At 50.7% G+C, this 27,242-nt stretch overlaps 1 protein-coding gene across 2 annotated transcripts; it reads left to right on the top strand.

Annotated features, from left to right (window-relative positions):
- Positions 1-243: 243 nt before the first annotated feature.
- Nphs1 (NPHS1 adhesion molecule, nephrin) lies at positions 244-26,486 on the top strand. 2 transcript variants are annotated; one of them, XM_035449534.1, is made up of 29 exons: positions 244-343; positions 425-640; positions 718-840; positions 1,027-1,155; positions 1,544-1,625; positions 1,962-2,065; positions 2,791-2,918; positions 2,999-3,170; positions 3,334-3,491; positions 3,695-3,839; positions 3,943-4,067; positions 5,138-5,324; positions 5,426-5,555; positions 5,702-5,874; positions 6,808-6,948; positions 7,028-7,168; positions 7,725-7,846; positions 10,930-11,101; positions 11,185-11,341; positions 11,434-11,585; positions 12,378-12,489; positions 12,569-12,750; positions 16,992-17,048; positions 20,133-20,252; positions 20,392-20,416; positions 20,494-20,569; positions 22,171-22,264; positions 22,686-22,792; positions 26,355-26,486. In XM_035449534.1, exons 1-29 carry the CDS (start codon positions 244-246, stop codon positions 26,484-26,486), a joined length of 3,762 nt encoding a protein of 1,253 aa, XP_035305425.1. The 2 variants fall into 2 exon arrangements, with proteins under 2 accessions (XP_035305425.1, XP_035305424.1); XM_035449533.1 differs by having other exon boundaries at positions 22,677-22,792.
- The last annotated feature ends 756 nt before the right edge of the window (positions 26,487-27,242 follow it).

Below are 27,242 nucleotides of genomic sequence, written 5' to 3'. Positions count from 1 at the left end.
AGATAGCAATAGGTAGGAACAGACTGTCAGAGGAGAAAAGGAAAGAGAGAGAGTATGCGTTTTTGACTGCTTGGGGTTGGAACTCAGAGAAAGAACCTTTGACAGGGCAAGCTAAGGGCAGAAAGACTCCAAGACACAAATACTAGAGCAGTCTAAGAAGAGAGAGAGTCTGAAAAAGAGAAAAAGAAAGAAAACAGGGAGCAGAGAGTGAGGCTCAGACAACAACAAACCAAGAGGCTGGCGATGGGCACTAAGGAAGTCTCCATCAGAGGCCCTGGGGTGACCCCAATACCCAGGACTTCCAGCTTGACTCCCTGGCTGCTCATGGGAATGTTGACCACGGGTGAGTAGAACGCTGGCCTTGTGCCTTGTGGCCCTCAAGTGCCACCTTTGTCTCTTATTGTGGATCCCATTGTGTCCCCAGGACTGACCCTGTCATCAATCCCTACCTCTGTTCCTCGGGGCTTTTGGACTGTCTCTGACAACCTGACTGCAGTGGAAGGGACAACAGTTAAGCTGCGGTGTGGGGTCAGTGCCCCTGGCAGTATTGTACAGTGGGCTAAGGATGGGTTACTCCTGGGTCCAAACCCCAGGATCCCAGGCTTCCCAAGGTACAGCCTAGAAGGAGATCCTGCCAAAGGTGAGTGACCAGAACCTGAGATCTTGAGCCACTAGCAGCAGAGGCTATGGCCCTGACCGTGGGGGCTCTGTCTGCAGGTGAATTCCACCTGCGTATAGAAGCCTGTGACCTCAGTGATGACGCGGAGTATGAATGTCAAGTGGGCCGCTCAGAGACTGGTCCTGAGCTCCTGTCTCCCAAAGTAATCCTCTCCATCTTAGGTATGGGTGAGAGGCTCCCCTCCAGGACCCACCAACCTGGGCCCCAGGCCTCTTCTTCCCTCAGACCCACAAGTCCAAGCTCCCAAGCTCCTCCACCTGGAGCTCTGGGTCCCATTTCCTGAACTCTTGGCCAAAACCGTCACATTGCCTCTCGGCAGTGGCTAATCCCAAGCCCTTTCTCGACAGTTCCCCCCAAGGTGCTTCAGTTGACCCCCGAGGAAGGAAGCACAGTTACCTGGGTAGCTGGTCAGGAGTATGTGGTCACCTGTGTGTCTGGGGACGCGAAGCCAGCACCTGACATCACCTTCATCCAGGGTGAGTGTTATCCCTGAGTACCACCCAGGGAATGAGGCCAACATGAGTGTGCTGGGTAAGAAAAGGGAACTGTGGAAAGACACACCCAGGAGACCACACAGACGCTGATCCGAGGTAGGGAGAGGGTGTCAGCTCTCAGGGATTTGAGTAACAATGGCCTGACAGGGATAAAAAGCACCTGATGCAGTGGAGTCAGGGGAAAGAGAGGCCCATGATGCAGCCCTGAGAACCCTAGCACTCAACTCAGGGGGTCCTGAGTGTGTGGGAGGACAGAACTGGTACCCCAGCTTCTTGTCCTCCATATCCACCCTGAGGATTTCCAGGTCACGATACTGCACCTTGGAGAAAAGTCCAGCATCCCTCTACCCAGCTTTCTTGTTCTCCCAAGGTGGAGACACCATCCTGGGCGTCTCCTATAACGTGAACGACGGGTCTGAGGAGAAGCTCTTCATTGCAGAAGCTGAAGCTAGGTGTGCAAGCTGGGGTTTTCTCCCTGTCCCCATCTCCAGGTTGTCCCCAATGATGCCAGTATGGCAACTTGAGTTGTAGGAATACCTGGGACCCAATGCTTCACCCTGACTCCAGTCTGTAGGTATTGAGTAAAACTATCAGGCCAGGTGAAGACCTGGGGCACCCTTGTTCTCAGTGTTCAACTCCAAATCTCTCCCAGGGAGTCCAGACCTTAGAATAAATCAGTATGGAGGCTTGGCCAAATGTAGGAATTTGGGTTGCCCTCCTCTTTATCCTGGCTCCCAGAATTTCAGATGATGACTCTGACTCCAGAAACCTCTATTTTTCCAAGCCAGGGTGACACCCCGAAGCTCAGATAATGGGCAGTTACTGGTCTGTGCGGGGTCCAGTCCAGCCTTGGACACGCCCATCAAGGCTTCCTTCACCATGAATGTTCTGTGTAAGTGAAGGGTGGGGGAGCGTGGGCACATCCCGGTAGGATTTGGGAGCATAGCAGAGGTAAGGGACAATCTCAGTTTCTGAGAGGTGGAAGCAGAAGGAACGTAAGGCCAGCCTGGGCTGCTGAGGGCTGGGCATTGCAGCCCAGGGGGGGAACCCAGCCCTGGACATGCAAGGACCCGGATTTAACATCCAGCATTGGGAAAAAAAAGGCAGGCATGCAAGAGAAATTTAAGATTTATTATTATTGTTGTTTGTGGTGGTGGTGGTGATTACGTGTGTGTGTGTGTGTGTGTGTGTGTGTGTGTGTGTGTGTGTGTGTGTGTTTGCTGTCTCTTCCTCCGACATTCATGGAAATTGGGAGTGACTGTCTTGCTGGGGCAGTTAACGTGTTTGAACATCCTCCTCAGCTGTTGGAAACACCACTTCTTGTCACGCCCTTTGCTCTTCTATAAAACAGGTCTTGTGTCCCAGTTACGTGGCCAAATAGCTAGAGACTGGGTGGGAGTGTGCCAGCCATGCAGAGAAGTCAGAGAACATCTTTCAGGAGTTAGTTCTCTCCCTCTACCGTGCAGGCTACAGGAATTGAAGTCAGGCTGTTGGGTTCATTGACAAGTGACCTCCTGAGCCATCTCCCTCGCCCACAGGAGGAAATTAAAAGCAGGTTAGGGGGCCCAGGGAGAATAGATGGCTTCCCAGGCCCACTGAGTGGTCTCTGCTCTCCAGTTCCCCCAGGACCTCCTGTCATTGACTGGCCAGGCTTGGATGAGGGCCATGTACGGGCAGGGCAGAACCTGGAGCTGCCCTGCGTGGCCCGAGGCGGAAATCCACCCGCTACCCTGCAGTGGCTGAAGGTGAGGGTGGAGGCTGACTGGGGGAGAGGACAGGGACCAGGAGCTGGTGCTGAGATAACTGGGCTTGCTTCTGTGTTCAGAACGGTAAGCCAGTGGCCATAGCTTGGGGCACAGAGCATGTCCAGTCAGTGGCCCGTAGTGTGCTGGTGATGACGGTGCGACCTGAAGACCAGGGAGCTCAGCTCAGCTGTCTGTCCTACAACAGCGTATCTGTAGAGACCCAGGAGCAAAGCGTCACACTGCAGGTTACCTGTGAGTCCTGCTTGCTGCTCCAGTCCATAACCAGAGAGCCCCGTGTGCCTTCATGTCAGGCCTACCTGATGTCATTGCCTGTCCCCTGCCCCCAGCTGGCTGGGCTGGTCTGCGAAGACCCCAGCCGGGACTCCAATCTCTCCTTGGTGTGCCTGTCATTCAGTCCCTCCCAGCGCCATCACCATCCTGGGATCTGCAACACAGTCTGAGAACAAGAATGTGACCCTTTGCTGCCTTACGAAGTCCAGTCGCCCACGGGTCCTGCTGCGATGGTGGCTGGGTGGACGACAGCTGCAGCCCACAGATGAGACAGTCATGGATGTGAGGATGTGGGGGATGATGGTTTGGCATCCCCTGAGGCCCTGGACCCTGAGGAGCCCAGACTGAGGCCCCAACTCCTGGGGCTGACACAAGAGGGTGGTGGCAATGCTCCAGATGTCCCTGCTGGGGTCTGGTGGCCCCAGGCCTCTGCTACTGTGGGCGGAAGCTCCTCAGTCCCTAAATCTGAAGTTCACTCCTGCTAGGGCCTGCATGGTGGCCACATCTCCATGTCCAATCTGACACTCTTGGTGCGGAGGGAAGACAATGGCTTGTCCCTTACCTGCGAAGCCTTCAGCGATGCCTTTAGCAAGGAGACCTTCAAGAAATCACTGACCTTGAATGTGAAATGTGAGCCCTAGCCTAGAGCCCAGAGAGTCCCCGGGCTTCACAGACCTCACCCTGAGGCTCCAGTCCAGACAAAAATGTCTTTTCTTTCCTCATCTCTCACTAGACCCCGCCCAGAAGCTGTGGATTGAGGGACCCCAAGAGGGGCAGTTCATTCGGACTGGGACGAGAGTAAGGCTGGTGTGTTTGGCCATTGGAGGCAATCCAGACCCCTCCCTCACCTGGCTTAAGGTAGGTGCCAGTGTCTGTGTGTGTGTGTGTGTGTGTGTGTGTGTGTGTGTGTGTGTGCACGCGCTCGTGCTCTCATGTATACAAGTGTATGTAGGGGCAAGCACATGTACTTTACTGACTGAACTATATTCTTAGCCCTTTTCTTTCCTAAGAAAAGATATTACGTAGTCCAGGCTGGCCTAGAACTTTTTTGTTTGTTTGTTTTGTTTGTTTGAAACAGGGTTTCTCTTTGTAGCCCTGGCTGGCCTAGAGCTCCCTATGTAGACCAGGCTGGCCTGGAACTCACAGAGATCCGCCTGCCTCTGCCTCCCGAGTGCCAGGATTAAAGGCATGAGCCATCACCACCCAGAAAAAAAATTTAAAGGTTTATTTATTACTTTTTATGGTTATTTTACCTGCATAAATGTCTGCGAACATTTGTGCCTAGTGCCTTGAGAAGAGGGTGTCAGTTTCCCTGGAACTGGAGTTGCAGACAGCTGTGAGCCGCCATGTGGGTGCTGGGAATTGAACCTGGGTCCTCTGGAAGAGCAGCCAGTGCTCTTAACTACTGAGCCATCTCTGCAGCCCAAGAGTGGACATTTTAAGAAAGACAGCTGACAGGGTGAGATGGCTCGCCGGAAATCTTAGCGCTTGGGAGGGGAAGGCAGGAAAATCAGAAGTTCAAGATCATCCTCAGTTACCTAGAGGCTTGCCTTTGGGGTCATTCTTGGCTACATGAGATGCTGTCTCGAGTAAAACAAGGCAAAAACAACAAAGACAAAGAAAAGCGAGACTCCTGTTCCGGGTCTGGGAATTTCAAGGGAGTTTCCTGACAGGCAGTGTTCTGTAAACATGGCAGTTTGGGGGTGTGGAGCCTGCAGCAGGCAGAGGGCTGGTGAGGTCGGGGGGGGGGGTGCACCACAGGCATCAGGGCCCCCAGACCATCAAGGCAGGCGGGAAGACCAGGACTGGGAGTACTCACTTCCAGTCCCCATTCCTTTAAGGTAGTGGGGTGCCGGCTCTTGAGGGCGCCTTTATCACACGAGGGCCCTGTCTGGGCTGGTGGCCACCCACCCTGTTTGGGTCCTCAGGACTCACGAACCGTGAGCGAGCCTCGGCAGCCCCAGGAGCCGCGGCGTGTGCAGCTGGGCAGCCTGGAGAAGTCGGGCAGCACTTTCTCCCGCGAGCTGGTGTTGGTCATAGGGCCTTCGGACAACCGAGCCAAGTTCTCGTGCAAGGCGGGTCAGCTCAGCGCGTCCACGCAGCTGCTGGTGCAGTGTGAGCGCACAGGACGGGCCGGTGGGGAGTGGTATAGACTCCTTAGAACCTAGAACCTAGCAGCCCAGGCTCGCCAACAGCTGACTCTCTAATCCACTAAGTCCCCCCAACCAACCTGACTATCCTGGCCAACTCATCCGCCCTGCGCCCCGGCGACGCCTTGAACTTGACCTGCGTCAGCATCAGTAGCAACCCCCCGGTCAACTTGTCTTGGGACAAGGAGGGGGAGAGGTGAGCTTCCAGGAGGCCCCACCCCATCCGGTTCCGTCCTGTCCCCCTCCCAGCCTGGCCCCTCTGTGCCCTAAGCCATTGGCCAAGGGCCTTGTCCCCACATGTGAGCCAGTGCGGTCCTCACCCAACTTTCAAAACTTGCACAGGCTGGAAGACGTGGCGGCACCGCCCCAGAGCGCCCCGTTCAAAGGCTCCGCCGCATCCAGGAGTGTTTTCCTTCGGGTGTCATCCCGAGACCACGGCCACCGGGTCACCTGCCGGGCCCACAGCGCCGCGCTCCGTGAAACCGTGAGCTCCTTCTACCGCCTCAACGTGCTGTGTAAGCGCCCAGGCCCGGCCCGGCCCCGGCCCCTCCCAACCCAGTCCCCTGCAGGCCCCAGCTAAAGGAGTCTTCATCCTATCCAGAGTTTGCAACTTTCCCAGCCTTGTCCTGACCTCAGGCTGGCACCAGCTCCAATCCACGGTCTCCCTCCTCAGCTTTACCCTAGCTGCTATCTTTTTGCAAAGCCGGTTCTTCACTTGTCAATTTTTTTTATTTTTATAATTTTTTAAATTTAAATTCTTTAATTACTACTCATATTTACATATCCATCCCCCACATTCCCTCGCCCTCCCATCCTCCCTTGTTCCCCACCAACCCCCCAACCCATCCCCAAACTGTCCCCCCAGGGATAGTGAGGTCCTCCACCAGAGACCTTCAAAGTCTTTCGTATCGTTTTGGGGGAGGGCCTAGGCTCTCCTTGCTGTATCTGGGCTTCAATAGTATCCCTCCATAGGGAATTTTTAAATGCTAAAATTTCTTACTGCGTTGTCCTGTCTGACCTGGAACTCAATATGTAGAGTAGGAAGGCCATGAACTTGCAGCAATCCTCCTGCCTCTGCCTCAGGAACGCTGGGGTTGCCGACTGGAACTACCATTGTCTGGCTCTGCACAATTTTTGCTGTTGTTGTTGTTGTTTTGTTTTGTTTTGTTTTTTAAGACGCGTCTCACTGTATAGCTCTGGCTGGTCTTGGACTCGCAGAGATTCGCCTGCCTCTGCTTCTCGCGTGCTGGGACTAAAGGCGTGTACCGCCCCACCAGACTTAGATTTTTTTTTTTTAATTACATTTGATTGTTGTGTGTGCATGGCGCCCTGACCACTACCTTAGTCCTAGCCACCACCCTATCTTTAACCCCTGAACTCGTGCCTTAACTCTCTCTGGAACCCCAACTTTACCAACAATCTTGACTTCTGGGGCGCCCCCTCTGAAGATCCTCCAGAGTTTCTTGGGGAGCAAGTGCTGGCAGTGACCGCCGTGGAGCAAGGCCAGGCGCTGCTGCCGGTGTCGGTGTCCGCCAACCCCGCCCCGGAGGCTTTCAACTGGACCTTCCGAGGCTACCGCCTCAGCCCAGGTGGGATGTGGGCCTGGAGAAGGGTGCGATTCAGGAGGATGGGCGAGCCTTCCAGGCTCTTTACCCTGGCCTTCCCCAGCTGGCGGTCCTCGGCACCGCATCCTGTCTGGCGGAGCTCTGCAGTTGTGGAATGTGACCCGAGCTGACGATGGCATCTATCAGCTGCACTGCCAGAATTCAGAGGGCACCGCTGAGGCGCTGTTAAAGCTGGACGTGCATTGTGAGGACCTCTCTCCCCTGCAGAAACCTAGGATATGAGGGTTTCCAGGAGTTGGTCTTACCATGGAAATCACACCCACTCAAGGGATCTTGCCCATCCTTGTGAAAGGCCCGCCCAACCAGGGATAACTACCCAACCTAGGGCCCTCCCCTTTGGAAAGCTCTTGCTTTGCCGGCTAAGGAGACCCCAAGTGGAATCTGCATAGAGGGGGGGTCGTTTACTTGAGAGCTCCTCCATCCAGGAAACCAAGTTCTCTTGAACCCCACCCCAACCCTATTCGGGTACACCCCCTCCCCCAATACACACACACACACACACACACACACACACACACACACACCAGACTCTAATAATCACAGAGATACAAGAGATACAACGAGGGTGAGGATAGCCTCATCACCCTGAGAATCCCCCCTCCATAAAGGGCAAATTGTACCCGTCAGCCTCCATACCATTCCAGACACCACTAAGATAGCCCTTCTCCTGGGGCCCCCCATCCCCCAACCTGGGCCTGTCAGGGCCTAAGTGCCGTCTCCAAGCCCCTGTCTTCCACTAGATGCTCCCATCATCCGTGCCCTCAGGGACCCTACTGAGGTCAATGTCGGGGGTTCTGTGGACCTAGTCTGCACCGTTGATGCCAATCCCATCCTCCCAGAAATGTTCAGCTGGGAGAGACTGGTAAGCACCTTGCCTTTGGTGAAGGGAGGTAGAGCTAGGAGGTGTAGTCTCTTGGCTGTGCGTGCCTTGGGATGCTACGAGTGTGAAGTTGTATGTGACTCTGATGGTCAGGGTATCTTCCAGAAACTGGTTTTGTTAATGGCAGGTGAATGGGTGAATGAGAGAATGGAGTGTGTGTGTGTGTGTGTGTGTGTGTGTGCTCGAACATGCATAGATGAACACAAAATGGGTGGGAGAGCGAAAGAATGGATAGATAGGAGGATGAGTGGCTCCACTCTTGATTGAGACAAAAGAATGGATTCACAGAATTAGAGAGGAGGCGGTGGAAAGAACTGGAAGAATGATGACCACACTGTAGATACATTGGTGGGGAAGAAGCAGGTGCGAGTATTTGTGAACGTGAACACAGAAGAGAGAAAAATACCATGAAGGAGTAGAGAGCTTCCTGGAAGGACGACAAACAGGGCTGGTGAGGTGGGGCAGTGGCTCTGTACAAGCACGATGTCTTGAGTTCGATCCCCAGAACCCAGGGTGGGCAGAGCAATCTGACTGTCAAAAGTAATCCCCTTGTATGCCGTCACACACACGTGCCTGCGCTCACCCACACACGCCACGCATACACACCACCCAAGGTGGGCAGAGCAATCTGACTGTCAAAAGTAATCCCCTTGTATGCCGTCACACACACGTGCCTGCGCTCACCCACACACGCCACGCATACACACCTGAAGATGGAGTTTCTGTTCCGCTGGTCCCCTAGCCGTTTAGCCCCCCAAATAAACACACAGAGACATAGTATTTTTTATTTATTTATTTATTTTTTTTTTTGGTTTTTCGAGACAGGGTTTCTCCGTGTAGCTTTGGAGCCTGTCCTGGCACTCGCTCTGGAGACCAGGCTGGCCTCAAACTCACAGAGATCCGCCTGCCTCTGCCTCCCAAGTGCTGGGATTAAAGGCGTGTGCCACCAACGCCGGGCTAAAACATAGTAATTATAAGATGTTTGGCCAATGGCTTAGGCTTCTTACCGGCTAGCTCTCTCTTAATTATCCACCCATTTCTATTAAACTATGGATTGCCACGAGGCTGTGGCTTACCTGTATGTAATCTGGCATGTTACTCCTTCGGCAGCATGGCATCTCCCCTGGCGACTCCTCTCTGCCTTCCTCTCCCCAGTCTTCTCCTTGTCTGGTAGCCCCGCCTATACTTCCTGCCTGGCTACTGGCCAATCAGTGTTTTAGTCATCAACCAATAAGAGAAGCATGTACACAGAAGGACGTCCCCTATCACACACCCATGTTTGATAATAACGTTTAAAATCGCTGCACACACGTGCCTGCACTCATCCACATACAACAAACATGCACACCCACAATTGACAATAAAGAATGTTTAAAATCGTAAAGGAAGAAAACAAAGGATTTGTTTGTTGAATGGTGGGTGAGTGGCTGGAAAGACAAATGAGTGGGTAGGGCAGGTTTCGTTGTTTTGTTCATTTTGCTGTTGCTGTTTTAAGTTTATTTAACTTAAAACAGCGTATATCACAGACGTACCATAGTATGCTTGTGACCGTCAAAAGATAAATGTGAAAATCAATTGTTTCCTAGCAACTGGCTCCCAGGAAGCAAATCCCCACTATTAGGCTCGGGCTGCAGGTGTCTGCACCCCGGGGGTCATCTTGAAGGCCCATTGTTGTTTTTTGAGATGGGGTTTGATGCCCTGGTCCTCTCAGCCTTCCTAACGCTGCGACCCTTTAGTGCAGTTCCTCACTGTGTGGTGACCCCAACCATAACACTATTTCTTTGCTACTTCGTAACAGTACTTTTGCTACTGTTAGGATTCTTAGTATAAGTATCTGATATGCAGGATGATATGCAAGATTGAGAACCACTGGTGGGGCCTGGAGAGATGGCTCAGAGGTTAGGAGCATTGACTGCTCTTCCAGGGGACCTGGGTTCAATTCCCAGCACCCACATGGCAGCTCACAACTGTCTGTAACTCCAGTTCAGGGGACCTAACACCCTCACACAGACATAAATGCAGGCAAAACCCCAGTGCACATACAAAGAAATAGATTGTTAAAAAAGCGATTTGATTAAATGCTTTAACAAATTCCTTTGTTACTCGTGTTGTCCTTTGCTTGCATGCAATACCATGCAGATTTTGTGGCTGCTATCTTTAGTTTCTTTGCATTAACACCTTGACTGGGAGTCAGACACTACCCTCTTACTTAACCAACACTAGCCCTTCAGCCGCAGTGGGAAGAAAGAAGAAAAAAGAAAGCATTTTGTGTGAAAATTGGTGAGATCTGGCACAAAATAAAACAAGGGGAAAAAAAAAGTTCATACTTAATGCCTTAAGCCAGTCCTGCCTGAAGCTCTGAGGGACTAAGAAGGCAGAGAGGCTACACAGTACTACTTACTTAGCCTTTGTAGAATTGTTACATTCAGTAACAAAACTCGCCTGCTTAAAAAAAAAGAAAGAAAAGAAAAGGAGAACCACTGGCGATGTAACCCATGTTGGCCTCAAGCCCACTATGTGGCTGAGGCTACCCTCAAAGAATTGAATTATTCCTGACCTTCCTTCCCCCAACCTTCAAGTGCTAGGGTGACAGGCATGTACTACCATTCTAGGACATATATATTTGAGAGAGGGTCTCGATATGTAGTCCAGGCTGGAACTTGCCACGTAGCCCAGGTTGACTCTGACCTTGGGATTCTCTTGCTTCTTCCTCCCAAGGGCAAGTGAACCACTACCTGCAGCCCAGTCAATTTATTTGTTAGTGCTTGAGACAACCCAGGGTATTGAGCATGCTAAGCAAATGCTTTCCGGCTAAGCTGCACCCTGAGTCTACAGACAGTTCTAAGCATGATGAGCACGTAGACAGGTGTACGGTTGGCCGAGTTGGTGGATGAATGGATGGACTAGATTAGTGGTTGTGTGGATGACAAGAAGCATCCATAGTTCGTTGAATTTGTGGAAGGAGCTTGTGGCTTGGAGAACAAAGCTACAGGTGGGGTAGATACAGTTTGGGGGGTGGTCTGAGGACAGACCCGGAAACAAGCTCCTGTATCTCGGGGTGCTAGGGGGAAGACGAGGATGATCTGAACCTGGATGACATGGAGAAGATATCAAAGGGATCCACCGGGCGTCTGCGGATCCATCAGGCCAAGCTCTCCCAGGCTGGTGCTTACCAGTGCATTGTGGACAATGGGGTGGAGCCGGCAGCAAGAGGGCTGGTCCGTCTTGTTGTCAGATGTGGGTAACTTCAACATCTGCCGCCACCCGCAGCTCTCACATACCTCCCCGTCCCCCGTATGGATCCTTCCGATCTGTTCCAGTTGCCCCCCAGGTGGATCATCCAACCCCCTTAACGAAAGTGGCTGCAGCTGGGGACAGCACCAGTTCAGCAACCCTCCACTGCCGGGCCCGGGGTGTCCCCAACATCGACTTCACTTGGACCAAAAATGGGGTCCCTCTGGATCTCCAGGATCCCAGGTGAACCTGGGTATAGCCAGGTCGTGCCCCAGCTCTGGCCGTCCAGCCCTGCCTGGTTTTCCTTTCTGAGTCTGACCGTGCCCTCTCTTCAGGTACACAGAGCACAGGTACCACCAGGGTGTTGTCCACAGTAGCCTCTTGACCATTGCCAATGTGTCTGCAGCCCAAGACTATGCCCTCTTCACATGCACGGCCACCAATGCCCTCGGTTCGGACCATACCGACATCCAGCTCGTCAGCATCGGTATGGTGGGAGTGGCTTGGGAGCTGAGCTTTGCCAAATTCCTGCTTGACCAGGGCCAGGAAGTGTTTCTGATCTCTGAGAGCTGTTTATGCATGAGAATGGGGTTTTGTTTTGTTGAAACAAGATCTTGCTCTATAACCCAGGATAACCTCCAATTTGCTATGTAGCCTGGGCTAACCTCAGGCTTGCTATGTAGCCAAACCTGCCTCAAAATGGCAATCCTTCTGCCTTAACTTCCAAAGGATTGCAGTTGAGAGTCAACAGGCCTAGCTGGTTTGTTTTATTGGGGAGGGGGGCAGGGGGTTGCAGGATGTCAGATCTAGGGCCTTGAGTATGTTGGGTGAGTCCCTTATCACTGAGTTACACCTTAACCTGGGAATACAGCTCTTTCTCTTCTAATGACTCTGAGATATTAGATTTGGACCTCATTGGCTTCACTTCAACATCATACTGACTGACAAGCCTAGTCACATGTCCCTCCTGCTAGGAGGGAGGTAGTTTCCACCAGAAGCATGTATATCTGTGAATTACTTGTGTGCCGGGTGCCTGTGGAGTTACCGGTGGCTGTGAGCTGCACGTGGGTGCTGGGAATTAAACCACAATCCTCTGAAAGAGTAGCCAGTGCTGTTAACCACTGAGGCATCTCTCCACCCCCTGAGGTGAACTTACTAAGAGTAGCAACCGTGAACAAGAACCAACCATCTGGTATGCATCTAGATTCTAGGAGAATCTAGAAGGGAACTTCTAGGCTCCTTTTGTATCTATTAACAATCCCCTCCCTTCTCTCCCTAGGCCGCCCTGACCCTCCTTTGGGACTGAAGGTCGTGAGCGTGACCCCCAACTCGGTAGGGCTGGAGTGGAAGCCTGGCTTTGACGGGGGTCTGCCTCAGCGCTTCCAAATCAGGTGGGGCCTCCACCAAGGCAGGGGAAACGGGCCAGACAGTGGAGAGAGACTGGCTGAACTGACTGCTCTCCACACACAGGTATGAGACACTCGAGGCTCCGGGATTTCTCTACGCTGATGTCCTGCCACCCCAGGCCACCACCTTCACACTGACTGGACTGAAGCCTTCCACAAGATACAGGATCTGGCTGCTGGCCAGCAATGCCCTGGGGGACAGTGGATTGGCTCACAAAGGGATCCAGGTCTCCATCACTACCCCAGGTGGGAAGAGGCAGTCCTGGGCAGGAGAGAGTTTTGGAGGGGGTTGAACAATTTATAGCAAAGTAGATACTGTTATTTCTTCTACTCACAGATGGAAGAACTGAGGCCCAGAGCAGTTAAGCAAATTGGCCAAGGTCACACAGCTAGGAGGAGCTAGAGATAAGCCTCGAACTCGGGCTGATGGGCTGTAGGGACCAACTTTTGGCCTCTGATCTGTAATGATTGGAGAATGAGAAAATAAGGGATTTTTCTTTTGTTTAATTGTGTACCTCTGGATAACTCAGAACTCACTGTGCAAACCAGGCTGGCCTGCCATTGCCTCTTGAGTGCTGGCACAAAAGCACACTCAGCAGAAAATAGTTTTAACTGAGTGAAAAAGAAAAGGATAGGGCTGAGTCAGTGTGTAGAATAAATAGCATAGAATACTATCGCATAAATAGGTCATATTAGAGTTGAAAAAAAAAAAAGCCAGAAAGGTAGAGCAGTGAGATGGCTCAGTAGTTGAAGGTGCTTGAAGCCAAACCTGATGGCTTGAGTTCGATTCCCAGGGTTCACAGAATGAAAGGAGAGAACTGACTCCCACAAGTGGTCCTCTCTCCTCCAAGTGTGCTCCCACCCCCACAAATCCAGTAAGTAAGTAAACGTGAGAGGCAAACAGACAATGCAGCAAACAGAAAGGAAGAAGACAGAAATAAGAGAAGAAATAAGTGGGGAGTGAGCAGAAACAGCCAGAAAAACCAGGGAAACCAAGAGCTGATTCCTTTTGGAGATCTGGAGAATTTATCAAGGCAATTAATGCATGGTGTCACACACCTTACATTTCAGCACTCAGGACTCAGGGCCAGGTGGATCTCTGTGCATTCGAGGGCTACATAGCAATGTCTAGATTATCCAGAGTACACAGTGAGACCTGTCTCAAAAAATAAAAAACAAACAAACAACCCCCCCCAAAATAAAAACTGATTAAGAGGAGAAAGATTAACTGGGCAGTGGTGGTGAACGCCTTTAATCCCAGCACCCAGGAGGTAGAGGCAGGTAGATCTCTGTGAGTTCAAGGCCAGCCTGGTCTACAGAGGTGTTCTGTAGTGGCATAACAGTGTTCCAGGAAAGCCAAAAGAAGAAGAAGGAGAAGGAGAAGGAAGATTAAGAGGGCTGGAGAGATAGTTAAGAAAGTTAAGAGTACCGGTTGCTCTTCCAGAGGACTGGGTTCAAGTCCCAGAACCCAGATGATGGTTCACAAACATCTGTAACTCCAGTTGGAAGAGACCCAATGTCCTGTTCTGGCTTGGAGGGCACCAGACATGTATGTGGTGAACACACATGCATGCAGACAAAACACTCATATGCATAAAATAGAAATGAACTTTAAGAAAGAGAGATCCTCCGGGGGCAGGGGGGGCACACAGAGACAGAAACAGAGAGTGAACTTTCTAGAAATGAAGAGGTACCTTGACCTCTGGCTTCACAGACACAAAGAAGATTCTAAGGAAACAATGGGGTTAATCTAGGTCACTACACACAGTAACTTTGAAAACACAAAGTCTTTGAAAGTGAGCCATGAGGTTAGGGATATAGCTCAGAGGTAGAGCCCCTGCCTAGAGTCCCCCCAGTGAGGGGCTGGGGAGGGGGGGCGTGGCTCAGCGGTAGAGCCCCTGCCTAGAGTCCCCCCAGTGAGGGGCTGGGGAGGGGGGGCGTGGCTCAGCGGTAGAGCCCCTGCCTAGAATTCCCCCCAGTGAGGGGCTGGGGAGGGGGGCGTGGCTCAGGGGTAGAGCCCCTGCCTAGAATCCCCCAGTGGGGGGCTGGGGGTGTTGCTCAGTGGTAGAGCCCCTGCCTAGAATCCCCCAGTGGGGGGCTGGGGGTGTGTCTCAGTGATAGAGCCCCTGCCTAGAATCCCCCAGTGAGGGGCTGGGGTGTGGCTCAGTGGTGGAGCCCCTGCCTAGAATCCCCCAGTGAGGGGCTGGGGTGTGGCTCAGTGGTAGAGCCCCTGCCTAGAATCCCCCAGTGAGGGGCTGGGGGCGTGGCTGCACAGTAGAGCTCTTGTCTCAAATGCAAGAGACCCTCTGTCAATCCGCAGCACCACAAGAAAACGACCAGTGAGTACACGGAGATCCGATAGGCACGGCCGGCCGCACACGCGTTAACTTTACATGGCTTGGTTTACAGAAGCCTGAAGCTTACCACTTCTTAGTTTTGTAGCCTAAAGCAGATATCTGCTTCTAAAAGTAGTTTTTTATTTATTTGTCCTTTTGTTCTCTGATCACTGAGGCGGGATCTGTGTGCAATGCGCACTGGCCTGGAAATGCCTGTGTGGTCCAGGCTGGCTTTCCACTTGTGAGTGCTGGGACTGCGGGTGTGCGCCACCATCCCAGCTAGAAACAGACTTGTCTCCCAGAGCTCTCCGCCTCGGTTTCTGAAAGCAGGTCCCTCTCACGGTTGTGAGGATTAAAGGAAGGGGCATATCTTATGTGCTCTTTGGACAGTGCCAAGTTATGACCTACAAGTAAGGAAAATGCCTCCTCCTCGCTTCAGCTTGTTTTGCTCATCAACACTGCCAGTTTTGTCTTTCTCTAATGGGACAGCATTCGTTCTGTGCCTCCCCCCGTTATGTTTTTATTTAAAAAGAGAAAACTGCAAGATGAGACATGTTAACTAGTGTATTAAAGGCCCGGCAGAGTAGGGAGACTAAGAGAGAAGAGGAACAGGGGTGATGGCTGACCACCAGAGAGAGAGAGAGAGAGAGAGAGAGAGAGAGAGCATAGGTGGGAGAAGAGAAGAGCAGAGAAGGAGAGAGCACAGAGAGAGGAAGCAGAGAGGGAGTAAAGCAGGAAAGTTGGAGCTTTTAAAGGGAAGACTGGGCATGTGCACTGAGGTATCACGCATGCCCAGCGTCCTCACGCGTGGTGGGTGACGTGATGATGACGTAGCATGTTTTCTTGTGTGGGCCCTGACTTGTCAGGGGGCAGGGTCTGTCTCTTAAAGAAGTAGAGCCGATCAGAGTCAAAGCCTGAACCTTTCACCCCTGTCCCCACTATGCGCTCCTTGCATTCCAGTCTTTACCCTTGAATACAGAAACACAAACTATCTTCCACTCCCTTGCTCCAATTGCCTTTTTTTTCAAGGCAGGGTTTCTTTTTTATGTTTTTTTAATTTAAATTCTTTAACTACTACTCATTTACATATCCATCTCCCCCATTCCCTTGCCCTCCCATCCACCCATGTTCCCCACCCAACCCCCCCAACCCACCCATCCCCAGGGATAGTGAGGCCCTCCACCAGGGACCTTCAAAGTCTGTCATATTGTTTGTGGGAGGGTCTAGGCCCTCCTTGCTGTATCTGGGCTGCAATAGTATCCTTCCACAGGGAATGGGCTCCCAAAGTCCATTTGTGCTCTAGGGATAAAGACTGGCTCCACTGTTAGAGGTCCCATAGACTGTCTTGGGATCCTAGCTGGCACCCACATTCAGAGGGTTTGGTTTGGTCCAAGGCTGTTTCCCCAGCTTTATGACTGGGGTCTCCATGCTCTCACTAGGTCAGGTCCACTGTTTCTGCAGGTCTCTCCAGCCCCGCCTTGGCTCCTTTGCTCATCCCTCCTCCTTCTCCACAACTGAATTCCAGTAGTATGGTTCAGTGCTTAGCTGTGGGTAAGACAGGGTTTCTCTGTATAACTTTGGAGCCTGTCCTGGAACTTGCTATGAAGGCTGGTCTGGAAATCACAGAGATCTGCTTGCCTCTGCCTCCCGAGTGCTGGGATTAAAGGCGTGTAGCACCAATGCCCAGCCAACATCCTTTTTATTAATTCAACAAATTGGCAATTCACATTAAAGGGACATACACACTATAAAACACCAATTAATAACTCATTGTTTTTATTGGCGCAGAACTGCTGTCATGTATTTTTGCCTTTAAAATGTCACTAAGAGGGGCGGGGAGTTGACTCAGTCGCTAAGAGCACCTGTTACTCTTGCTGAGGGTCTGAGTTTGGTCCCAGCATCCACAGGGTGACTCACAACCATCTGAACACCAGGTTCGCACATGATACACACACATACATGTAGGCCCAACACTAATACACATAAAAAAACAAAATCTCCTTTTAAAAAAGCAATAAAATAAAATGTCCCTAAGAAGCCACTTGCCATTTCCATGATCTTTTAAGTCTGCTGAGAGAGAGCTTTAGAAGTGGAGGGATCCTTCCGGCTTATCCGATTCCTGGTATTAACTTAATCTCTCTCCTCCCGCAGGCCTGGACCAGGCTCCTGAAGACACAGACCACCCGCGGCCCACAGAGCAGCCTCCAGGCAAGTGCTCCTTCCTGGGGCCTCCTCCCATTTTTTTCTCTCAGTCCACCCACCTTGTGGTCATCGCTGCCAAAGACTTAGCTGGATCCCCGCAGACCCCCATGGGTCCCTTTCTGTTCTGGCTGGAAGCAATACCTTTCCTCCTTCCCTAAGATGGCTTAACTCTCTTTTTGCAATTCCGGGATCAAACCCAGGGCCACGCCTGTGCCTGTCACACAAGTGGCACTCTGCTACCGAGGTACGTCCTCAGCCCCATTTTTGTCTTTTTGTCTTTCAGACAGGGTCTTGCTATGAATTTGTAGTACTCGGTTTACCCCAGCCTTCCAAGTGCTGGGTTTACAAGTATGAGCCATTGTGCCTGGCATAATTTAGTTTGATGTTCTCTCTCTCTCTCTCTCTCTCTCTCTCTCTCTCTCTCCCTCTCCCTCTCCCTCTCCCTCTCTCTCTCTCTCTCTGCTCTCTCTCTCTCTCTCTCTCTCTCTCTCTCTCTCTGTGTGTGTGTGTGTGTGTGTCCATCCTCTTGCATGAATGCAGAGGCGGGAGGAAGACATCGGGTGTCCTCTGTTACTCTCTGCCTTGGTCCCCTGAGACAGGGTCTGTCTGTGAATCTGGAGATCTCTGTTTTATTCTCTTAAGATGCAATAATCACTATTATTATTGCATTATTATTGCATTATTATTTTAAGATGTGTGTGCAAATGACAGGTAAGTGTAGGTGCCCACAAAGGTCAAAAGAGGGCACTGGATCCCCTGGAGCTGGTGTTACAGGCAGGTGTGAACCATGAAATATGGGCGCTTTGAAATCAAACTCAAGTCCACTGAGCCATCATCTCTCGAGACCCCTCTGTCTGAGTTTTTCTTAGCTTGATTGCTCTGCTAGCAAACCCGAGAGCCTCCTCTCCCCATCCTGCAACTCTCTCTCTCTCTCTCTCTCTCTCTCTCTCTCTCTCTCTCTCTGTCTCTCTCTCTTTCTCACACACACACACACACACACACACACGCACACGCACACGCACACGCACACGCACACACACACACACACCATAGCCAGCTTTTGTGCGGATGCTGGAGATCCAAACTCAGGTCTTCATGCTTGTACAGCAAGTGCGGTTTGGTTACTCCTGAACCATCTTCCCAGCCGCACAGCTGTAACCTGGGCCTGGGGGAAGAGACAGGCTTGCCGGCTAGCCAGCCTAGCTGAAGCAGTGGCTCCAAGCTCAGTGAGACGCTTTCCCCCCACCCCCATCCCCGGACAAAAAAAAAAAAAAGAAAGACAGAGGAGCCAGGGAGACAGTGGAGGACCTGAGTTCAGTTCCCAGCACCACTGCCTGTATCTTCTGCTCCAGGGGATCCAGCGCTCTCTTCTGGCCCCTGTAGACACATGCATGCACTAACACTTTAAAATTTAAGTAAATCTCTAGAGATTGTTCAGCAGTTAAGAGTGTTAGTAGGGGGCTGGAGAGGTTAAGATCATTGACTACTCTTCCAGAGGTTCTGAGTTCAATTCCCAGCAACCACATATAGCTCACAACCATCTGTAATGAGATCTGGTGCCCTCTTCTGGTGTGCAGATAGACATGGAAGCAGAATGTTGTATACATAATAAATAAATAAACAAACAAACAAATAAGAGTGTTAGCATTTAGGCATTTGTACTGGCCTGCCTTTGGGGTTCTGTTGGGATATGCCCTCAGCTGCTGCCTTGGCAATTGCCTAAATACCAACAAAGAACACTTGCTGTATTTTCAGCAGATCTAGGTTCAGTTCTCAGCACCCATCCATATCCCCGGTTCCAGGGGATCTGATGCCCTCTTCTGGCCTCCTGGGGGCCACCGAACACACATTGTGTGCATACTTACATACAGGCAAAATACTCAACCCCATAAAACAAAAATAAATAAATAAATTATAAAAATGTGTAGGGAGACACCATAACCTTGCCTACTAAGGCCTGGTCAAGGTGAGGTCAGAATGACCTCACCATGGGCTCTTAAGCGACCCTGAGCACATGGAACGCTCTTTCTTCTTCTGCTGCCCCTTCTCCCTGGCCTCCCTGCTTGCTGCAGCTGGGCATGCTCTGGCGTAGATGCAAGCTTTTTCCTTCACCAATTGAACTGGGAGCTGAAGAGATGGCTCTGTGGTTAATTAAGATCACTGACTGCTCTTCCAGTGGACCTGGATTTGACTGACCCCCAGCCCCCACGTGGTGGCTCACACTCACCTGTGAGTCCAGTTCTGGGGGATCTGATGCCTTCTTCTGACCTCCTCAGGCACAAGGCACACTCATTATGCGCATACATGCAGGCCAAACATTTAAATACGTGAAGTGAATAAACGAATATATGTACACATGTATGTGTGTGTGTGTATATAGACATATATGAGAGTATGTATATATATGTGTGTGTGCATGTCTATATGTGTGTATATGTGTTTATATGTCACGTGTATATGATACACGTATGTTATATGTATATGTGTATAGATGTATTTTTTAAAAATAAGGCAGAGAGCACTAGAGGAAGACACCCAACAGCGACCGCTACATGTGCAGCCTTACTTACACACTCACGTGTCTGCTCGCACACATTACCCATAAATAATGTTTTTAAGGGTGGCTGGAGCTGGAATCATGGGCCTGTTTGCGTCTTTGGCCCTGGAGGAGAACTCTGTTGGTGTCAGTGTGCACCTGACAAATTCCCCGACAGAATGACTTATAAGGAGGAAGGATTTTCTTCAGCTCATGGTTTTGGAGGTGTCCGACCACCATGGTGGAAGCAGCTCAGTTGGCACCATGGTGGACCAAAAAGAGAAAAAACCAAGGGAGACCGTCCTCGCTCAGGCCAGCTCTCTCCTTTTCCCTGTGGAAGCCCAGGGGGTGGTGCCACCCACACTTAGGCCTGGCGCGCTGCTCCCAGTTAGCCCAGGTATTATGCGGTGTCACCACACCCCAAGTGCAGAGTGCACCGCGATGTGGGCACAGTGAGGTTAACACTGAGGATTACCCACCAGTCACCAACCTGGGATGCACCCCAGGCCTGCATCCAGGTGCTGGGGTTCACCAAGGAACCCCTTGCATTCCAGGAGCCCCGAGGCTGCCCCTGCTGCCGGTGCTGTTTGCCGTTGGCGGTCTTCTGTTGCTCTCCAATGCCTGCTGTTTTGGGGGGCTCCTGTGGCGGAGAAGACGGAGGCGCCTTGCAGAGGGTGAGCAGAGGTCTCCCTCACTGCTTTTCAAGCTGGAGAAGCGACGGTGGGACCCTGGGGCTGCCACACAGCGCGGCTCTGCCCACATCCAGGGGGGCTGAGCAGAGTCTCTGAAGCCCCCTTTTCCTCTTTCTCTCAGAGATCTCAGAGAAGACAGAGGCAGGGTAAGCGGGAGAGGCTCGGGAGCGACGGGTGGCGGACTCGGGACTCAGGACTTTCATCTACACTTTCGCCCTGGAAGGTCTGAGGAGGACCGAGTCAGGAACGAGTATGAGGAGAGTCAGTGGACTGGGGACCGGGACACAGGAAGCTCCGTGGTGAGTGAGCTCCAGGGTGGCCCAGCAGCCTCCAGCCTCCGCTTCAAGCTAATCATTGTCCTCTGCTGGAGCCAGCTAGTCAAGAGAAATGACCTTGTCTGCTGGTTTTGTGTGTGCTCGTGTGTGCTCGTGTATGTTCATGTGAATTCATGTGTGTGCTCATGTGTGTTCACGTGTGTTCGTGTGTGTATTCATGTGTGTTCATAGGTGTGCATGTGTGCTCATGTATGTGTTCATATGTGTGCGTGTGCATGTGTGTTTTTGTGTATGTTCATGTGTGTCCATGTGTGTTCATGTCTGTGTATTCGTGTGTATTCATGTGTGTGTTCATAGGTGTGCATGTGTGCTCATGTATGTGTTCATATGTGTGCGTGTGCATGTGTGTTTTTGTGTATGTTCATGTGTGTCCATGTGTGTTCATGTGTGTGTATTCGTGTGTATTCATGTGTGTGTTCCCAGGTGTGCGTGTGTCCTCATGTATGTGCTCATATGTGTGCATGTGCATGTGTGTTTTTGTGTGTGTTCATGTGTGTTCATGTGTGTTTGTGTGTGTATTCATGTGTGTTCATAGGTGTGCGTGTGTGCTCATGCATGTGTTCATATGTGTGCGTGTGCATGTGTGTTTTTGTGTATGTTCATGTGTGTCCATATGTGTTCATGTCTGTGTATTCGTGTGTATTCATGTGTGTGTTCGTAGGTGTGCATGTGTCCTCATGTATGTGCTCATATGTGTGCGTGCGCATGTGTGTTTTGTGTATGTTCATGTGTGTGTATTCGTGTGTATTCATGTGTGTGTTCGTAGGTGTGTGCGTGTGTCCTCATGTATGTGTTCATATGTGTGCGTGTGCATGTATGTTTTTGTGTATGTTCATGTGTGTGCATGTGTGTGCATGTGTGTTCATGTATGTGTGTTCGTGTGTCCTCATGTATGTGTTCATATATGTGCGTGTGCATGTGTGGTTTTGTGTATGTTCATGTGTGTCCATGTGTGTGCATGTGTGTTCATGTATGTGTGTTCGTGTGTGTGTGTATTCATGTGTATTCATGTATGTGTTCATAGGTGTGCGTGCGCATGTGTGTTTTGTGTATGTTCATGTGTGTCCATGTATGTTCATGTGTGTGTATTCGTGTGTATTCATGTGTGTGTTCGTAGGTGTGTGCGTGTGTCCTCATGTATGTGTTCATATGTGTGCATGTGCATGTGTGTTTTTGTGTGTGTTCATGTGTGTTCATGTGTGTGTATTCGTGTGTATTCATGTGTGTGTTCATAGGTGTGCATGTGTACTCATGTATGTGTTCATATGTGTGCGTGTGCATGTGTTTTTGTGTATGTTCATGTGTGTTCATGTGTGTGTATTCGTGTGTATTCATGTGTGTGTTCGTAGGTGTGTGCGTGTGCATGTGTTTTTGTGTATGTTCATGTGTGTGCATGTGTGTTCATGTGTGTGTATTCGTGTGTATTCATGTATGTGTTCATAGGTGTGCGTGTGTCCTCATGTATGTGTTCATATGTGTGCGTGTGCATGTGTGTTTTGCGTATGTTCATGTGTGTTCATGTGCGTGTGTGTTCTCGTGTGTGTGTCCCTGTGCTTGTGTGACAGGTTAGCACAGCAGAAGTAGAACCACATTACCAGTCCATGAGGGACTTCAGCCCCCGGCTTCCCCCCACACTGGAAGAGGTGCCTTATCCCCAAGGTGAGTCAGACCACACCACTACTGCCCGTTTCCAGGCACCCTCACATCTGAATTGGGCCCCCTGAGAGCCTTCCTTTCCTTCCCAAATACTCCGGATTACTGTGACCCAAATACCCCGGAGAGCAGCCTGAGGAGGCCAGAGTCGATTGCCTCATGTCAGAAGGCCCCGCCCTTGGCTGCTGGGTTACATGCTTGTGGGGCAGAGGAGACCTGCTCATTTCATGGTGGAAGGAAATGGAGAGTGAGCCAGACAGGAAGGGGACCAGAGGCAAGGGACCCCCCCCCCCAAGGCACGCCCCAATGACCTACTTTGTCCCCTGAAGTTTCCAGAACCTCCCAGACTAGCACCACCAGCAGTGTCTGGAACCCCCAACATGTGAGCCCATCCCAACCATACCGTTACCAACTCCAGCCTTCACAGGAGTTGAAGATGAAGACATGGCCTTCCCTGGACATCTGTATGATGAGGTGGAGAGAGCCTATGGCCCACCTGCAGGCTGGGGACCCCTCTATGATGAAGTCCAAATGGTGAGGAGATTCTTAGCGGCCGTTTGTCTAGGCCGGAACCCCACCTCCTACTGTGCGTATCAGTTACGATATGTCACTGTGGCAAAGAGACCCAGCCTGAATGCAGTGTCAGGAAGAGCTAAAGGAATGGTGGGGCATGCCAGAGATTCAGGGGAATGAGTTCAAAGCCAGCCTTGACTACATAGTGAGATTCTGTCTCCTCCAAGCAAATGACAAAATCCTTCTTTCTCACATAATCGCCCAAGTGGAGTCTTGCTGTACCTAGTGCTTTACAACCCAGAGTTCTCTCCCTCTCTTCCTCTGTCACTGTCTAGCACACCCATTGCCGGGGTCTGCAGGCATAGGTCAGTTTACCAAGGGGGTGGGAGGACCAATCGGCTAGAGGAGGACAGAGAAAGAAGAGGCCAGAGAGACCCAGAAATGGTCATGCACCCCTCTGCTCTCTTCTGATTGACCGGAACATAGTCACGTGGCTGTGTCTAGCCAGATTTGGGAGCTGTTGTCTACAGTTCTGCCACTGTGGGAGAAGGAAGGGGTATCCAATTATTCCTTGGATAATTAGCTGTCTCCACCACACTGGTTAAACTGCTAGAGAGAAAGAGTTTTTAAAAACTAGTTTATCGCTGGGCATTGGTGGCGCACGCCTTTAATCCCAGCACTCGGGAGGCAGAGGCAGGTGGATCTCTGTGAGTTTGAGACCAGCCTGGTCTACAAGAGCTAGTTCCAGAACAGCCTCCAAAGCCACAGAGAAACCCTGCCTCGAAAAACAAAACAAAAACAAACAAAAAAACTAGTTTATCTATTGTCCTGTGTGCATGCACAATGTGTGTGAGTGTGTACATGTAAATATCAGAGGGCAGTTTTCTGGAAACCTTTGTGTGGATTGTGGGGAAGCAAATTCCTGCTACCAGACTTTCATGACTTGCGGCATCTTGCTGGCCAGGGAAAGAAAGTGCTTTGATCCACATAGCTGAAAAGCCACACGCTAGAATTGTCTTCGGGCACAAATAGACTCAGAATTTCTCCCTAAACCTTTCCTGGTAGAGTCAGCTTTCCATCCTGTTAGATTTGAAATCTCCCAAGAAAGAGAATGTCTCTTTTCCAAGTCGTTCCCAACGCACAGTGCAGGCACACATTGGGTCTGCCTTTGGCCACACACATGGTTGAGCCAAGCACTGAGACATGATAGAATATACCATTTGGCTTGGAAGATTTTGTTTTGAGACAGGGCAGCCCAGACTGGACTTTAGCTTACTACGTAGCTGAAGATGACTTTGAATTCCTGATTGCCCGGTCTCCGTCTCCCACGTGCTGGCATTACCCGTGTGAGCCACCACATCTAGCACATTATACCATTTGGATAAGCCTGAGTCGGTGTTCATTTACGGGGCCAGAGATTGCAGGCCAGAACGGAGTGAGGATGGTGGCTGGGCAAGCGCCAATGTCAGTCAGGTACTTCAGCCTCCCACCCACCCACTGCATCACGCCAAGGGAGATGAGAGACACGCCTAATGTTCAAACTGGATACGGTGGTACGTGCTTGTTTTCCAACATTAAGGAGGAGGACTAGGATTTCAAAGGCAGCCTGGGCTACATATTGAGGTTCTGTCTCAAAAACGAAAACTATCAACACAAAACAAAAAGCCTGACTCTCTCCTGAGCCTGACCAATGAATGCTCTCTGGACTGTGGATTTCCCAATGTCTCAGATTCTACTGTCCCAGCTCGGATGCCGCGGCGGCTGGAGCGCTGTCCGTGGTGCTGGACCGTATGTTCCCTGGGAAACGCTGGTGGACCCTGCAGGGTGCCTGCACAGAGACCAGAGAAGGAATATTTTGGCCTTCCTCTAAGCTATTCGTCTTCTTAGGGTAGAAGCAGTCACCACGCATGCGTATATGAACATGCCAGGCTATGTTCCAAGGAGAATATATATATACGTGTGTGTGTGTGTGTGTGTGTGTGTGTGTGTGTGTTTCCAGACAGGGTTTCTCTGTGTAGCTTTGGAGGCTGTCCTGACACTCGCTCTGGAGACCAGGCTGGCCTCGAACTCACAGAGATCCTCCTGCCTCTGCCTCCCGAGTGCTGGGATTAAAGGCTTCTAGTTAATTTTTATACAGCACAAATACTATATTCTCTGATTTTTCCCCTGACAATCTATAATTATCAGCCCCATTTGTAGCTCTTGGGTAACACAAAAGCAGATGAGGCCAGCTGTATTTGTTTCATGGGCCATTGATGCTTCAAGGTTTGTTCAACTAAATATCCATTTTTTTCCCAAGTTCTAGAACAGATCACATCTCCAAAAAGAGCCCCCTATATGACCTCTCCCCCCCTCATCCATTTAAAGTTAATTAATTGTATGTGTGCATGCGTGCGTGAGAGTGTGAGGAGGCCAGAGAGCAGCTTGTAAAGATTAGTCCTCTCCCTCCACCATGTGAGCCCTGAGGGTTGAGCACGGGGTTGTCTGGCTTGGTGACAAGTGTCTTTACTTTCTGAGCCATCCCACAGTTCCACACTTTTTTAAAAATCCAAAGTCTCACTATATAGCCAAGACTGACCTTGGACTGGCAATCCCCCTGCCTCAGCTTCAGAGAGTGCTGGGATCACAGTTGTGTGTCACAGCACCAGACTGTCTTCCATTTTGATAGGGAAATGTGTTGGGAGCCATGAGACAGACACCGAGACTCACTGAGACTCACATCCTACAGAAGCCGTAGCTGCCATCATGAGGGTTGCTCTTATTAATTAATTAATTTGTTTGTTTGTTAAATGAGGCAAGGTCTTTCTCACTCTGTAGCCCAGGTTGACCTTGAACTAATGGCAGTTCTCCTGCCTTAGCTTTCAAGATACTGGGATTACAGCTTGAGACACCTCATCTGGATCTCAGCTTTTATCATCATCATCCTCATCATTATTAACGGGTGTTTTGCCTGTGTTTTATCCATCTATCTGTTTATCTTTGGTCTCACTATGTAGAGGGCAGGGTAGCTCTTAACTCAAAAGCGTTCTGCTCAGACTCGTGGGTACTAAGATATGCTAGCACACCAGCTTTAAACCTAAATTATACAGAAGACCCCACCCCCAGACAGAGAAGTGATTGTAATGAGCCATTTTTATGAACTCCTGCCTGCTTATCTCCTAACTGCAACAGAATCCACTCTCACCCCACCTTGACTTTTCTCGAATTCCATATTCAGACAGATAAACAGGTAGTTTTTTTTTTTTTAAGTGGGGTCGGGGGCCCTTGCTATGTAGCCCTGGCTAGCCTAGAACTCACTATGTAGCCCAGGCTTTCTCCAAACTCAAAGCAAAAGCCTCAATGGCACTAGAATTGCAAGTATGACCGAAATGACTGGTTTATAATGGCTTCTGGTTCTATTTTGGTCTCAGCAGCAGCACGGGGAGGGGGGCAGGTTGCACAGAAGACCTTGTGCATGGTGAGCCAGTGTGCTAAACCATGATCAGGTGTAAAAGGGAGCTCAACTGGGGTGTGTGTCCTACAGAGCTGGAGTGATGTCCCACAGGGCATCTCTGTGGCCCTGACACCACTTCTTGCCCGTTAGGACCCCTATGACCTTCGCTGGCCTGAGGTCAAGTATGAAGATCCAAGGGGGATCTATGACCAGGTGGCAGCAGACTTGGGTGCTGTGGAACCGAATTCTCTACCCTTCGAGCTGAGGGGACATCTGGTCTGAGAACCTTCATGACACCCGTTTCCTACGGTCACGGTATGTCTTGCTCCGGTGTCTCTGCACATTCCCTTCCTGCTGAGCTCATTCGGTGAACACCGTGTGACAATAACACATGGTTTTTTTTTTTTTTTTTCAGGAGACATGAAGGAATGTATTCAGTGACAAGAAGATTCAAGTTGACATGAGGGATAAGCAAGGCTCCTTTTATAGGAATGAAACTTCTCCAAAAGGACAGAGCTGCTTGGAAACGACACCTGAACAACGAGAAATCCATTTTAAGAACCATTATACTTTTCACAAGTAACATTTTTAGAAGTAGGAAAGACATATTAAAATCCCGTTCAGAGCCTAGGGAGAAGCTCAGTGTGTGCTTTAGCATGGATGAGGTTCTGGGTTGCAGGTTGCAGCCAACCCTGACCACACACACACACACACACACACACACACACACACACACACACACACGCACACACACACACACACACACACACACACACACACACACACTCACACACACACACACTCACACACACACACACACACACACCACACACACACACACACACACACACACACACACACACACACACACACACACACAACACACACACACACACACACACACACACACACACCACACACACACACCACACACACACACACACACACACACACACTCACACACACACTCTCACACTCACACACACACACACACACACACACACACACACACACACAGCTGGGCATGGGGGCCCATCC

The sequence above is a fragment of the Cricetulus griseus genome, chromosome 9 (assembly GCF_003668045.3).
Source record: "Cricetulus griseus strain 17A/GY chromosome 9, alternate assembly CriGri-PICRH-1.0, whole genome shotgun sequence".
NCBI classification, from domain to species: domain Eukaryota; kingdom Metazoa; phylum Chordata; class Mammalia; order Rodentia; family Cricetidae; genus Cricetulus; species Cricetulus griseus.
The sequence above is the reverse complement of the archived record's forward strand: the minus strand, read 5'-3'. Positions and strand labels throughout refer to the sequence as shown.